The sequence below is a fragment of the Strigops habroptila genome, chromosome 2 (assembly GCF_004027225.2).
Source record: "Strigops habroptila isolate Jane chromosome 2, bStrHab1.2.pri, whole genome shotgun sequence".
NCBI lineage: Eukaryota > Metazoa > Chordata > Aves > Psittaciformes > Psittacidae > Strigops > Strigops habroptila.
Genome location: NC_044278.2, coordinates 64,167,199 through 64,181,896, shown reverse-complemented (window position 1 = coordinate 64,181,896; position 14,698 = coordinate 64,167,199). Strand labels below are relative to the sequence as shown.

General features: G+C 38.7%; 1 protein-coding gene across 2 annotated transcripts in view; it reads left to right on the top strand.

Moving 5' to 3' along the window:
• Positions 1-14,698, top strand: part of COL4A2 (collagen type IV alpha 2 chain) — a 139,754-nt gene that overhangs the window by 85,011 nt on the left and 40,045 nt on the right. For both annotated transcript variants that reach the window (XM_030477903.1, XM_030477904.1), the window contains exons 5-14: positions 4,810-4,944; positions 5,027-5,071; positions 7,182-7,298; positions 8,013-8,084; positions 9,632-9,667; positions 9,761-9,823; positions 11,731-11,766; positions 12,461-12,502; positions 13,015-13,089; positions 14,295-14,339. In XM_030477903.1, coding sequence (XP_030333763.1) covers positions 4,810-4,944; positions 5,027-5,071; positions 7,182-7,298; positions 8,013-8,084; positions 9,632-9,667; positions 9,761-9,823; positions 11,731-11,766; positions 12,461-12,502; positions 13,015-13,089; positions 14,295-14,339 — 666 coding nt within the window. The remainder of the gene's footprint in view (positions 1-4,809; positions 4,945-5,026; positions 5,072-7,181; positions 7,299-8,012; positions 8,085-9,631; positions 9,668-9,760; positions 9,824-11,730; positions 11,767-12,460; positions 12,503-13,014; positions 13,090-14,294; positions 14,340-14,698) is intronic.

Below are 14,698 nucleotides of genomic sequence, written 5' to 3'. Positions count from 1 at the left end.
GACTGTGAAGCTTTCCAGTAATAATTCTGATTCTGTCTCCTCTTTATTGCAAATCAACAGTTTTCTCCTTTCTTCATATCTCCAGACTGGTACGTGGATTTCTCAGCAATTTGTGATTATGTGCTTGTATCTTAAAACCTTTGGAGCCAGTACTATCCTTTATTGTGTCTTTATTTGTACAGCACCTCAAACAACTGGTTGATCTCAAAATTAGTGCAACCTCCTCTACCAGTTTTGTTGTAAACTTAGCAGTAAATTAGAAGGAAGAAATTATTGCAACATGACATCTCTTTCATTTGACTGATCCTAAAAGAACTGGAAAAAGAACAGGCTGCAAAGCATGAACATTCAGTACTGATTTAAAAGGCGGTTCAGGATCTTCTGAAGTCCACTGGGACTTAATTGCAAAATGCAGTTATTAAATTCAATCACAACCCTGACAGCATGTTCTTTCATGCACGTCACTGGACAAGTGACAATGTATATACAGCATTGCAAGTATTTTCTGGGAAGATTTCCACACAGCTTCCTAAATTTCCAACCTTTGCTCCTGTCTGTAAATAGCTTTTGCACATGTCTGGGCCGGCCACATAAATTGTGCGAGACCTCTTCCAGTCAGCTGAAGTCACAGGAAGAGCAAAGTAGGGACTGCCTATTTAGGAGTGCATCCTGGCATTGGGAGCTTTGTGATTCATCTGAACAGTCATGGAAGTTTTCTTGGAACAAAGAAAAAACTTCTTAGTGTTCAAGATATTCCATCAGCCCACTTTTTCCTTTCCTTTTCGCATGCTCCCTCGTTGATGCTGGCCATAGTGCCATAGCTGCCATGCATGCTGAGGTAAGCCTCCTAGCACTGGCCTGTAAATCCAGTGGTGGGTGACATGAGGTAATCATTCCTTGCTCTGGATTTGGGAAGACTTCCAGTTCACCTCAGCAGAATAGGAAGCCTTCTGTCAGACAGCACCATGGGCTAGAACACCTTCCTCTCACCTTTCTAGAGCATTGCATTATCGTTTGAGGAAGGGAGCACCAGAGAAAGTTCTTTGTCAGTTGTCTAAAATATGACAGATAAGGATAGCATATTTCCCTAGGCTTGCCTTTTTGGGTTTTTGGTTGTTTTTTGTGGTGGGTTTTTGGTTTGTTTTGGTTTGGGTTTTTTTTTTGACCTGGAAATTTAATCCAGACACAATTTCACAGGTTTGGAGAATTTGCTAGAACTTCTGACCCTCCAAGAGCACAAGCAGAGCAGTACCATGTTTCAAAAGAGAGGAATTCGAGACTCTAATAGTTGAGTCATGCTTTATTTGACTAAACCTTTCAAATTGATTGTCTTTGCTTAAATCTCCTCACCGACCTTTGCAAAAGAGAGAATGTTCTTAGGTCATTTGCTAATGAAAAAGGGACATACTTGTTCAACAAAAGATCTAACATAAAGAAAGCAGAGTAAAAGGTGACAAGTCTGAGTTAACAAAGGTTAACAAAGTTAATTCAGTTAACAATTGTTAACTGAAGCCAAATTACTAATGGGCTGAAGAATTACACGAACATTGTCATGATATTAAGTACTTCCCCTGAAAGCTCTGACTTTAGTCTCATGCTAAACTGGTCACAGAAGGATCAATGCTCTTGTCTTTATTGCAAATAATACTAAATAACCCCTATTCCTAAAAAACAAATGACCAGGTAATTACCACAGAAGCGTGGGGAAGGGGTTGCCCGTGTTGCTTAGCTCTCTTCCTTTTTTTCCGTTCCTTATTTACTTCTTTCTCCACCAGATAACAAAATGAGACCGGAAGTGGGAGAATGTTGTTTGGTGTAGGAATTGGGGAGGTAACCATGTTCTATGTAATGCCACCTTTGAAATATTACAACTCTTCATGGCCCCTGCAGAAAGCCAGCCATGGATTTGGCAATTCTGAACATAACCAGCATTTTATCAGAAGTTACAATTGAATGTTTTATGCATTTTCTGCCTGCAGCCCACTGCCCATGAAAGGGATGTAGATGGGCACTAAGCAGGTGGATGAGTAGCTTTTGAAATTCATTTGGTTTCTTTTGGTTTTCAGGTACTTCAAAAATGAAGCAGCATTTTCAGGGTACAGAATCCAGGTTTTCCATTCTTTGTGGGAATAGTGACACGTTTGTTTTCAGAACCTCCCAAAATTGAAACTGGAGCCAACTTAATCTCTACAGTTGAACTTGAAAAATATTTCTGTGTTCTTTGCAGGTATATGAGATACATTTTCATCCCTTTTAAAGGTTCTTTTCTACATTGGGTGTATGGGGAAGAACAAGCTAGCTTAAGTATTTCATTAAGTTTTAAGGCTTTATATAAGGGAGTATTTTATATTGATATTTGCATAAGAATTGATACTGCTCTACAAAAAACAATAAAGAACACATAATGCGAACTTTTAAAAATTAATTAAATATCTATTATTTCCCTAAAAAGCAGTTTCATGGTGTATGTACATATGTACTCTCTCTTAATTCCTTTATACTTAAATTTTGAGCCATAGTAAGAAAAGTTGAGAAAACGTGACATCAGAAAAGACTTCTTTGTGATATAAGATCTTCCTGATCTTGGAGCTCACACCGATAATTATTGGTTCAGATTTAAATCATCATTCTAGTGCTTCTAATTAGCATATTTCCATTTGAGTCAGGTAACTAAGAAAAGTATGTCTGCTGTGAATCTGTTTAGACAAGGATCTGCACCTTCATATGATTACTTTCAAGAGCTTCACTGATTTTTTAAAAGCTGAAAACTACTGGTGTGGAGAAAGATGCATCTGTAATAGCCAGCTGTGGCTGACATAAGGAAATGAGCATATACCAGATGCATATACCTCCTGCTAACACAAATTGTATTATATTTTATATGTATTAATATAACCTTTGTTACTTCTCAGTTTGTTAGCTTGAAAAGGCATTGGCCTCCTAGTGCCTGAGAATCCACATGAGCAGGCTTGGTTTAGAAGCAGGGATGCTATATAAACTGAGGCTTGGCTGTATGCAGAGAGATTCTCTTTCGCGCTGACAGCTCAAACACTTAAATAATCCATGTTGTCCTTTGGCAATGGTCCTAAACAACCAGTTTCGTCAAAATAATTATAACAATATAGCAAAAGATCCATAATGTAAGAGGTCCATCCTGGTGGCTTGACCTGAGAACTCCATGTAATTCATTCTTCATACTGGCTCATTCCTAGTCTTCTTCCAAGAAAAAAAATTTGCACTGAGTTTTGTACTTTGGCTGCATCAACTTCTCAGTATGGACTCACTTGATGTTATACAGTAAGATTGAAAATACAAAAACCTACTCCAGCTGTTGTGACAGCCACTTTCCACAAAAGCAGTGTGGCAAATTGATTTGTTTCTAAAACTAGAAGTAAGCTGCGTTTCAGTCTTAGTGTTTGTTTTTGGGGTTGCGGTATCAAGACAACTGTAGCATAGATAAATGTTAATTATAGATAGATTGTTGACAATTAAGTTTTGAAAGTGTGTCACAAATGGGCCTATCCTGTAATATGAGAATTTTAAAAAATCACCTTATATCAATAAGGCATTTCTGAGTATCTTTACTACAACTTCCTGAATACAAAGAAATTAGGGTATCTTCAGGTTCATTTCTTCAAGTCTCCACACTGTCCTTCTCCACTTCTCCCACCTCAGTGGCATTAAATGAAGTTGAAGTATTATCCTTCTTGGACAGAGATTGTATTCATCTTCTAGCTCTTTCTTTGCAGGCATGGGCAAGACTGTAAGTATTTTATACTAAAACAAAGTGTTATTTTTTTGTCAGCTTGTTTGTATAAATATGTATCTGTTTGTTCATGTTTTGCTGTAATTCTTGCTTTGTGAGATACTGGTGCTGCTGTAGACTAGTCTGTGAAAAATCTAAATTAATTTTTAAAATAGTTTCATTAGAATTGCCTTAATTAGAACTTGGTAAATGGTGCTTTGCTCCATTGAAGCATATTTTTCCAGAAAAGATTGCAGCAATTTACTGTGAGTGTCATTAGTGCACTGTATACTGTAGAGCATGCAAAACATGTGCCTTCAGTAACACTACATCTGTAACTGCTTTCAAATACTTTGGTTCACAAATCTCAGACATACTGTCACAACCCATTACTTAAACCAACATTGTGTCCTTTCAAAATTATTTTTTCCCCAGTTGAGCCTTGTGATGTTGGCAGGGGATTATTTTTAAGCGATGTTTGAAGTGGCCTCAAGAGCCGAACCAGCTCTGGAAGGGAGAATGCCAAGGGATGAATGCAGCTCCTCCACCTGTGTGGATGTACACACATCTAATCATTTTCAGGCTCCACTGGTAAATAGAAATGTCATCCCCAAAGAGGCAGAAATACCTGCCATTAAATATCAGACTCCTTTTGTAAGAAGTATGGCCACTAAGCAATTTCACAGTTAAGCATACTTTACTTGCTTGGAGTGTTAATTGGTTATGTTGCAGGTCAGTGAGAATCACTCTTGAGAAGCCTTATTCCAAAGAAAACACTTCTTTTTTTCATAGCGTAGCCATGAATATTCAAGTAATGAACCTTGATTTGAGTGCTAATTTCCACACATTGATTTTGTCACGTGCAGTGTGGTCACTGTTGCTGGAGTTTCTCTCTGTGGTGTTTCCAGATGATATTCATCAAAGAGTCTGACCTACTGGAACGGAAAGGGATTCTGTGTTTATTTTGTCTTCAAGAGATTGACTCCATTGTAGCAGCGATAACTAATCCAGCTTCATGCATCACAACTGTCCCTAAATAAATGCTTTTTTATTACTTTTATCAGGGCCAGCCAGGACTTCTTGGATCGCAGGGGTTCACTGGTCCACCAGGATTGATGGGGATCCCAGGAGTGCAAGGTCCCAAAGGTCACAAGGGTGAAAGAGGACAACCAGGAATAAGTGGACCCAAAGGAGAAATGGTAACTTTTGAATGGCAGATGTTTTAGCTAACAAGCAAAATACTGGGCAGAACATCATTTTAATTGTGCTGTTTCATTCTAGGGGCAAAGAGGAGTTACTGGATTCCCCGGGGCAGATGGTGTGCCTGTAAGTAGCTGGTTACCTCATCTTTAAGAAATCACCAACTGCAAATATTGCAAGCTAGTTTAAAACCTTTGTACTTTAATTAAAATACATGGGCTAAATTCAGCATCAGCTACATACACACTTTTAAGCTAAGGTGCTTTTGTTGGACTGGAACTGCAGATAGACAAGAGCGCAGGATCTGTGCTTCCTCTCATTCCCTCAGATAATTAAGGTCCATTTGCTTTGTCCTATGGAGAAAGCCCCTTGCAAAGGGGACAAGAAAGGATGGAAATTCCCTCTGTCCCTGGAGGTTACCCAGCTAAGTATGTTCTTTTGTAGGAAAGAGCTGTGAGATAAGTACTTCACATCTCTTAAGCCTGTGAGCAAAGGACGCCAGTGGGTCATTCCTTAATTATTTCAGAGTTGAAAAGCACATAGAAAGACCAATGATTTTAAGAATACTAACCATTGCTATTTGCATTATCGCTCATGTGGCATGCTTGAGATAGATAGTCTTAAAAAACTTACTGAATACTAAAAAGTGTAAAACTTTGAACAAATTGACCAGGTCCATGAAACTGAAACATTCAAAGAGGAAAGCCGGGTAAAGTTCACAGCACAGTATTTTCCCAGCTTACACTTCTTTACATCTTGTGTCATAAAATAACAAAGAAATCTGAGTCACTGGAATCCCTGGACAGAGTTCCCAGGCTTGGGTTTCCTTTGTAGTGCTCCTTGACACCAGGGCCCCACTCTGCAGCCCACACATCCACATCCACTCTGCTTTCACCCTTTTTTGTTTCCAGAAGAGTTCCCTATCAAGTTTCAGGGCTTTCTCTCTCACAATCTTTCTCCTCTCCCTCTTTCTCACTTTTAAAGGAGAAGCAGAAGACTCTCCCATTTCTATTAACATTCTTGAAGCCAAGGATCTTGTTCATCTCACCACCTCACACTGAGTTTTTTCTAAGCATCCTCAGGGGGAGAGTAAATTGCTATGAAGCTCAGTGTTGCTGGACCACTTCTCTTACCTGAGCAAGTTTTCTTTTTCAGCCCTGCCTTCCTGACCTTTTGCACGCTGCGTTGTGAAGGATAAATACCTTCAGACAGTACTTGAACCTGTATGCTCATTGTGTCCTGCCCTCAAGCTCCCTTGCCCTTCCCACTGACTTACATTCACCAACCTCAACCAGTTTTCTCAGGCCGAGGCTTAACACTGACCATCAGACAGCAGGTAGTTAGGCACAGGTACCAACTGTGATGGCACAGTGCTAGGATGTGGGACTGGAGGCCAAGAGAGGATGGTGGCAAGCCTCAATGTCTTCTGGGTTGAGGAATGCCAGAACTTGGTGGAGCTAGGTAAGGACATGGACAGATTTCTTCTAAGCAAGGGAGCAGAAGCAGAGAGAACTCTTGCTCTAGATAGAGGAGAAAGAGAGAAATGTCTTATGTTAGTTTCTGGTTTTTCTCACTTGAGTTCCTTGGAAGAAAATGCTGATCAAGGGCAGATTTGGTTCTCATCAGCCTCAGGGCAAACCAGAAGCAACAGCAATTAAGGTGAACGTAGACACAGCAATGGAAATCCAGTTTGAGGCAGGAGTAACTTTTCAGAGGCTCGGTGTGGAGGTCCTGCGGTGTCCCTGGCTCCTTTGCTTTGAGTCCTGCTATTTTCTTCCATACTTAGGTCCTCATCAAAACACTCAAGCTAGCTCCAAAAGCATTTCTGACTCTTTTTACCAGCTTGGAAGCTGTTCAAAGCCAGTGAGGAACCTTTCTTCCCACTCTTCCAGTGTGAAGCACTAAAATGCTAAAAAGTCTCAGTTCTTGGTGGCTCCCTGCACAGCAGCCTCATCTGGCTTAGCTCTCTTGCTTAACAGAGCCTGCATTGAACATAGCTTTCTTACCCTTTCTGAAAGGTCCTTCACTACTCATTTTTTCATGCTGTCTGGGGCATCTGGTTCAAGCTGCAGCTATATTAAAAAAAGGCACTGTCTGTTTCTGTCTTTGAAAATCATAGTTTCCCATGGATCCAAGCCTTGGGCTTAATGTGAGAATGTCTAAATACTGTGTGACTACAGGAAAAGGAAAACTAGAAACAGATGGATAGATAAACACTTTTTTTTTTCCTCAACAGGGTCATCCAGGGCAGCCAGGATCAAGGGGGAAACCAGGTCATGATGGCTGTAACGGGACAGTAGGTGACCCTGGTGACTCGGGAAGTCCTGGACTCTCTGGTTTCCCTGGTACCATTGTAAGTAGCTGACAGTAAGTGAGCACCTGAAGCTAAAATCGTTGCTGAAGGGAGTTTCATTCACATGGTGTTGGAAGCAAATGGAACATCTCTTAATGGAGCTCCCTTTTGGCCCAGCAGAGCATCCATGCAGACTTACCATGGACACACTGCGCTATGCTTAGTTACTGAATTACAGCCAGGGCTGGGAGGTCTGCCCAGAGCTATATCTGTCACGTAGGTCTTGCAGAGAGATTACTTCAGGAAAACCTGTACACCTTTATCCAACAGTGATAAAATAATCTTAAACTGGCAACTCCTGATGAAAGTAACCTTTTCCTGCCCCATGGCCAAAGTACTGGCTTTCATGGCACGATACGTAGGATCATGCTGAGGTGAGCAGGGGCTCCTGGATTTGCCAGGGCACGTGTCAGCCCCTGGGGAGCTGCTGCTGCAGCTTCAGCTAGGAGGTGCTACCCCGTAATACCACTCCCAGGTAATGGGGGATTCCTCCCATGGAATCAGAAAGTCACTCTTATGTACTGTGAGGGTTTACACTTCGGTTTTAAACCGTGAATTTCCAAAGCTGGGAATGGTCTCCATCTCTAAGCAGCGGAATGTATATACTCATGAAAACCCCAACAAATATTTTTCATTACTCTTAGCTGTTCATGTACTAACATATATATGATATGAAAGCTTACTTTTTCTTCTTTTTTTTTTTGTCACCTCTAGGGAGTCCAAGGGCCAAAGGGCCAGAAAGGGGAACCCTATATACTGCCACCGGATATCACAAGCAGATACAGGGTACGTCTGTAACTCCTGTGAGTTATTCATGCTCAGTACAGTTTTACAAGCAGATGATGGAAAGTGAATTTTTCTTGCACTCTGAGGCACATCCCAAGAGGCCCTTTGATTCTGTGTAGGCTTTGCAAGGCAGCTTCTGCTTTCTCTGGTTACAGCTAAGTCTCATCTGATACCCAGGGGAAAAAAAAATGTCCACTCAGTTGTTTGCAAGGAATTCCAGCCTATAGGTGGATTGCAGAGGCACTGGTGGTGTAGTTCAAGTATTGCCCTCTTTATTCAATGACTACCTTTATATCATGCATGGCAAAATCATTCTTTTGCCATAATTTTGTCCAGTGAATGATTCTGTTTACTGTTAGCATCCTTTCTGTATAATTTTAATGCTGGAGTTTGGTTGACTTGGGATAAAATATGCTTCAATGTCTTATTTAGTTGCTTAGTAACCCCCAAGTATTCCTATGGGTCTAATCCTACTGTGTCTAATCCTTAAAACTTGCTTCGTAATCACTTGTAGTTTTTTCTCACATATATATAGTCTTATATAATTTGAAGGTATCAGATAAAGATAACAGGTTACGTACGGTGTTAGAGTACAAATTGTGACAAATTGATGTACAAAGCTACATTTGAGCCATACTCAGCACACAAGGGATCTGCTGACATCGTTTATGTCTATTTTGTGTCAGGGATGAATGCCAAAATAGGTTTTTCTGTTGATATATTTGTAAGTTGCCCATGTTTTTTAATTGATTCTTTTGCTTTCAGAAACTCTGTAAATCTGCACTTGTTATTTATGAGGAATGATTAAGGAATAATTAAGTAATGATTAAGAATTGCTCAAGTATATTGTGCCCAAGGATGGATACTGACACCTGTATTCATTTCAGAAAGTATTTGGTTCCACAAATTATTCTGTTAACTAAATACAAATAAACCAGATAGCTAGGATGCTATTAAAAGTGATCGAAGGTGTCTGGACTGAATACCGCATTATTTATGGTTATTGGAAGGTCTCTGGGCTGGAACAGCTTTGGATCCAATTTCCAAAAACATTTCAACATGTACTGCAGTTAAAATATGTGGTCACTGAAAACAGTATGTTCCAAATGCTTTTAGTGACTCAGAAGAGAACCAAAATGATTCGGTAATTCCCATGCAACTCATGAAATATGAACTTGTACATTTCAGCTAAGGTTATAGCCCTAATTAAGCCACTGCTTAAGATGGGATTTTTCAAAAAAGAATTAAATGTGGTCTGTTCTCCATTTCAGCCTGGTAGTTTAGATCCATAGCTTCCCTAGCCAACTTTGTACCCTCCTATTGTATTGCATGCAACTATGCTCTATATAGAAAGCAAAAAATCTGTGTGTCCCACATTCGGTTATCTCAACACCTGTATTGAATGCATCTGTATGTAAGGGTTTGTGTAGCATTGTATGCTATGACCAGTTTTTGGAATGAGGAAAAAAAAAAATGAGAAAAATATTTTTTTTTATTTACATTTGTATATAGTATTTATTGCATTTTTTACTTCTTTGTTTTTTTAGGGGGAACCTGGGGAGCCAGGGTTCAATGGTTTTCCAGTAAGTAGTATTACAGCAAATGTGATAAAGTGTCAACAGTAACTGATACCAGAACAACATTAATCGATGGTTGGTCATTCTTTTTATTTAAAGGGACCTCCAGGTACACTGGGTATTCAAGGACCTGTTGGTCCAAGGGGAGAGCAAGGAAGACCAGTAAGTATATTTAAAATATGTTCTGGAGAAAATTAACTTAACAGAATTATCTCAGTAAGTTCCATTATGTTGGATTGTTACCTAGCAAATGGATAGAGAAACAGGTTAGAACTAGCAAGTAGGTGTCCTTGGATGCAAAACCTTTTAAAAAGTATTGTGAGACACTGATTCTACAAGAATGAATATTGCAAAAAGAGATCTAATTTCTTTAACCCCATATTGCCAGGGGCTTTTGATTTATATTGTATTTCTTTAACCTCCTTGAAAGAGTCTTGTTTGTAAAGATTATTCAATGCTATCTAGTCTACATCGCCCTCACACTTAGTTATCAAAGATATCAGGACCTAAATATGTTATCTTTCCTGATCATAAAGAACATATATATAGCTTTCCACACTCCCTATAGGAGATTGGATAGATAGATAACATTCTTCATTAGTATTTAGAATACAATTCTATTTTTAAACTAGTTTTTAGTCATTTTTTCCAAAATCAACATTTAGAGCATTGACGTTGACGACTGTTGCTGAGTAGTTCTTTGAGAAGATCGTTTTCTCTCCAGATACCATTTTACATTTCTTATTACCATGGTTAATAATTTTAGGGGTAAGAAGCAGATGTTCAGTATGTTTCATTTTCTTTACACTTGCTTTATTTTCCTGTAAAACAACTTTATACCATTTGCTTTTTCGTTTATTTTGACAAAATTCACTTCAGACCTGCTCTACATCACTGATTTGAGGGGAAGAAAGGGAAATAATCCGGGCTTTTTACACACAGCCTCCACAGCTGTTGTCAGGCACACCCCCCTCCAAAAATATATATATATATTTCTAGGACTAAATCCACAGCATGCTAAGCCTTTCCAGAGTTGTTTTCTGCAGTGACCTGTGTTATCATCAGGAGTAAGCTGGACCTTGTCTTTCTCCTCTGGTCCTCCTGAAGGAAGACCTCCTCAGTCTTTTACTAACTCTTCCTCTAGAGTGAACCCACAGCATTCATGAGCTTCACACAGGAGCCCAGGCTGCAATGCCTCATATTCCCAGTGTGCTGTCTTGGACATCAGGAGTGCTATAAACCATACATTTTCCGAGCCCCATGATGGCATCCCTCTGGTTGCCGTCTTTTGAACAGTCTTCTCAAGTAGATGGATGCCCACCATCTCCAGCTCTTAGCAAAATATCTTCAACTCTATTTACTGTCTCTAAAGCTGTGACTCACCTGTGAGAGGTGCCCAGTAGATGTGACAACAGCTCACAGACTACTTGACTAACCAAAACTGATTTAAAAAGTAATTTTTTCAGTAATTTTTTTTCACCTTTCCAACATTTGACGGAGTTTTTAATGTGCAGAGCCCTTTGGAGCCTGTTAACTACCGTAGCTGACTGAAACAAGACAGGTTGTCTCTCCAATTAGAGGCTTTCCTCCTGCTTTTCTTGTAAGACTGGCAGCTTTTCTTCCCACTATCTTCCTTTGATTTCATTGTGTACAATACTAAATGGGTAATCTGAGATGCATATATTAGTTCATCTCCCTTTACAGATGGATGCTGTACCAAGGCATCAGTCCAGCGAAGCACTTAAAGATGTGCTTAACTTTAGGTGTAAGCTTAAAATGTTACTAAGTCAGGATCCAAAAGCACAAGTTCTTATTACTTGAAATTAACATGGGATTTCATTAGGTCTAAACTGGGAGACTGTTACTCTGTTAGGGAAGATTATGATGTGACTTAGGAGGATATTTTTCAGAACAGTAAACACAGCTAATACAGAGAGGATAACACAAGGCTGAGGAATACAGTGCCTTCTAAACAAATATTTATATGTTGAACATAAAGTAGCTGACCTCCTGCATGCATTGATTAGAAAGTGACAAGTAACTTGCTCTCCCCTATTGTGTTTCCGTAGGGACCACCAGGGCCGCCAGGACCACGAGGACCACAAGTAAGTCTTTGTGTTGGAGTTGTTTATGTTGATTTTGTGTTGCTGAGGTTTATCCAAGACCCAGTTGAAGGTGGTAAAATAAAGAACCACAGGCTGTACTAAAGCTTGTGTAGCACAAGACTCTCTGTGTTGGCTGCATACCACAAGAAGTTAATCTTACACTGGAATCGCCTACTCTGAAGAGATTAAGCCAGATCTAGAGCCACATTTAATTTGCTACTGTAATCACAGTAGCTTCCCATGAACAGAGAATGCTTGCAGTCTTTACAATATTCGATTATATCACAGAAGAAAAAAAATATATGAGTTCATTGTTCCAGCCCACTTAGGTATTTTTATTTAACATTCGGTGCTATTAAAAAACTTGCAAAAGAAATGCTTGATCTTTTCACAACATTACTTAGTGAATGACTCAAAGTCTGTTATAAGTAGCACTGGTAGCATGAGATTTTAATTAGAGTTGTCTTTCTGAATGTTTATTTCTAAAAAAATATTTTTAAATCTATAAAAAAACTTGGAGGTAAACCTAGACTATTATTTGACTGCAGTTCAGGGGTGTCCTAAGGAATTGTAAGACTGAAAAGGCCTTTAAGCATGTTTAGATTTGAATTTTATATTAGAAAACTGAGTCATATATATATAGTAAACCTCATATCATATATATATAGTAAATTTTGACCTAATGTTTTTGCAGGGCAACAGGGGCCTTGGCTTCTATGGAGAAAAAGGTGAACAGGTAAAGAAAAACTAATGAATTAGTATCATTACTAATGGACGGGTTGATGTTATTTGCTGTTTATAAAGGAACCTATTTTAAATACACTCTTAATTTGCAGTTGTATCATGCAATTATAAGAGAAAAACAAACAAGTATAGCTTGGAAAGTGATGATAATCTCCATAAGGAATGTCATAGCTGAACTAACTTCTACATGTCTTGATCTTGCTGCGCCCTCATTTACAGCAACACAGAGGTAACACTTCTGAAATTTATAAAGCCTGACCACGTTATATAAAACAATAATCTTTCTGGAAACATACAAGGCAAGAACAAGTATTGCTATATGTTAATCCCAGCACAAAATAAATCTATCTTGCCATCAATTTATTCAGAGGTTTAGAACCATACATCTAGGAGGGGCAAATCTGCATTGCTCCTTTTGTTGCAGTTCCTTCAACTGTGTGCTGATCAACAGCTTGGCAAGGTATTATAACTGTTAATAAATGTACTCTTACGCTTTTCTTGCAGGGCCCTCCTGGTCCTCCAGGTCCACCTGGGCTTCCTACAAGAGAACTGATGGGCGTCCCCTCTGACAAACACAAGGTAACACAGGGTATTTTGCCAAAATACACAAGGAACTAAGCTTTGCCGTACCAAAACTGAAATACTGTACAATTGTGCTTTAACATATAGTATTTAGAATACTTCAGTATTTCAAAAGAGAAATCTGCTACTTTCTCACAGCTTGGATCGTGAAGTATTTATTGAAACTGTGGTGGCTAAAGTAATACAGAAAGCACTTCTCACAGACTAGAAGTGCCTTAGGCAAACTTATTATTTTTGTTTAACTACGCAACTAGTGGCCATCACTCACATTTTCTCATTTTACGAGCAGCAATACCTGCTGAGAAATCATCCAGTATCTTATTTTTCGTAATAGTGAGTGACATTTTCTTCCTTTAAAAGAAGCATATATTTAGGGAAGCTCTCTGAATTACTGTGCTTGTTTATAGCTTATCTACATGGGGCAGAGATTTGTATACTTACAATTAAGGCTTTTTCATACACATTGGAGAAATCCTCAACAGCAAGATGCACTTTATTCTCATCTATTGCTTCTTGCTGGGAGCAAAAGTTCTTGTACCCTGTGTGTGTATGAGAACCAGAACGGTAGTTTTTCATCCCAAATTTGAAGCTAGAAAGTTCATTTGGCTCATGCAATTTCTGCAGTAAGATGCATAAATCGGTATGATACTGAAAAATCTAAAAATGCTTTTGATGGTCTGCAGTCTGCATTAAATAACTTATATGTTGGAATTTCTATGACTAACCATAGATGTCTGCATATGAGCTACTTCTTTAGATAGCCTTTATATTCCATGGAGATACTGTCAATATAGTGAGTAGACTTCAGGATATGATGTGTCTCATCCTAACAGAAATTCTTGCTTTTGGTGAGACAATTCATAGGTAATTGGCAGGTAAAAATGGAAGAATATGCATTTATTTATAGGCATTACTCAGGCATTCACCACCCAGACATCTCATGAATAAGCCTGGAAAGAACCTGAGGTGTTCACATTTCTAGAAAACTTTTCAGAAAAAACATCAAATTTTTTTAAAAAAGCAACTTTTAAAAATTTCTTAAGAAAAAATGCATTTCATGTGACAAGCGTATGGATAAAGAACAGGACAGGAGTGGTGTTTTTTCACTCTTGATAAACATTTGTCACTTTGTGTTTTAGAAAAGTTATTGAAATGTAAACAGGAATGCCGAATATACCTCAATACTTCTTCTTTATTGTTAGGGTGAAAGAGGAGACCCAGGACAAAAAGGGGAAGCTGGAATTCCAGTAAGTAAATGGGAGAAGAAGAAATACAAATAATAATATTGGAGTTAATACTGGTGCATTCTTCATTGAAATAATGCAATATAGATATGGAGCAGCATAAGCAGAGAACTTACTTAAACTGTGCAAAAAGCACCAGTTCTGATGCTTTAGCAAAACTGAATATGACATGTAATAACTCCACAGTGCAATCAGTCACTCTCTTACTGGTTTACCAAAATAAGATTTTCTCTCAAGCACTTTTTAACTTTAGCTATGTTTAAAAATTCCACTAGATTTCATTAAATAAGTATGTATGGAAATTTTCTCAAGCCTTTTCAGTCTACTCTTTAGCACATACAGACTTTTGGTCTCATTGGTCA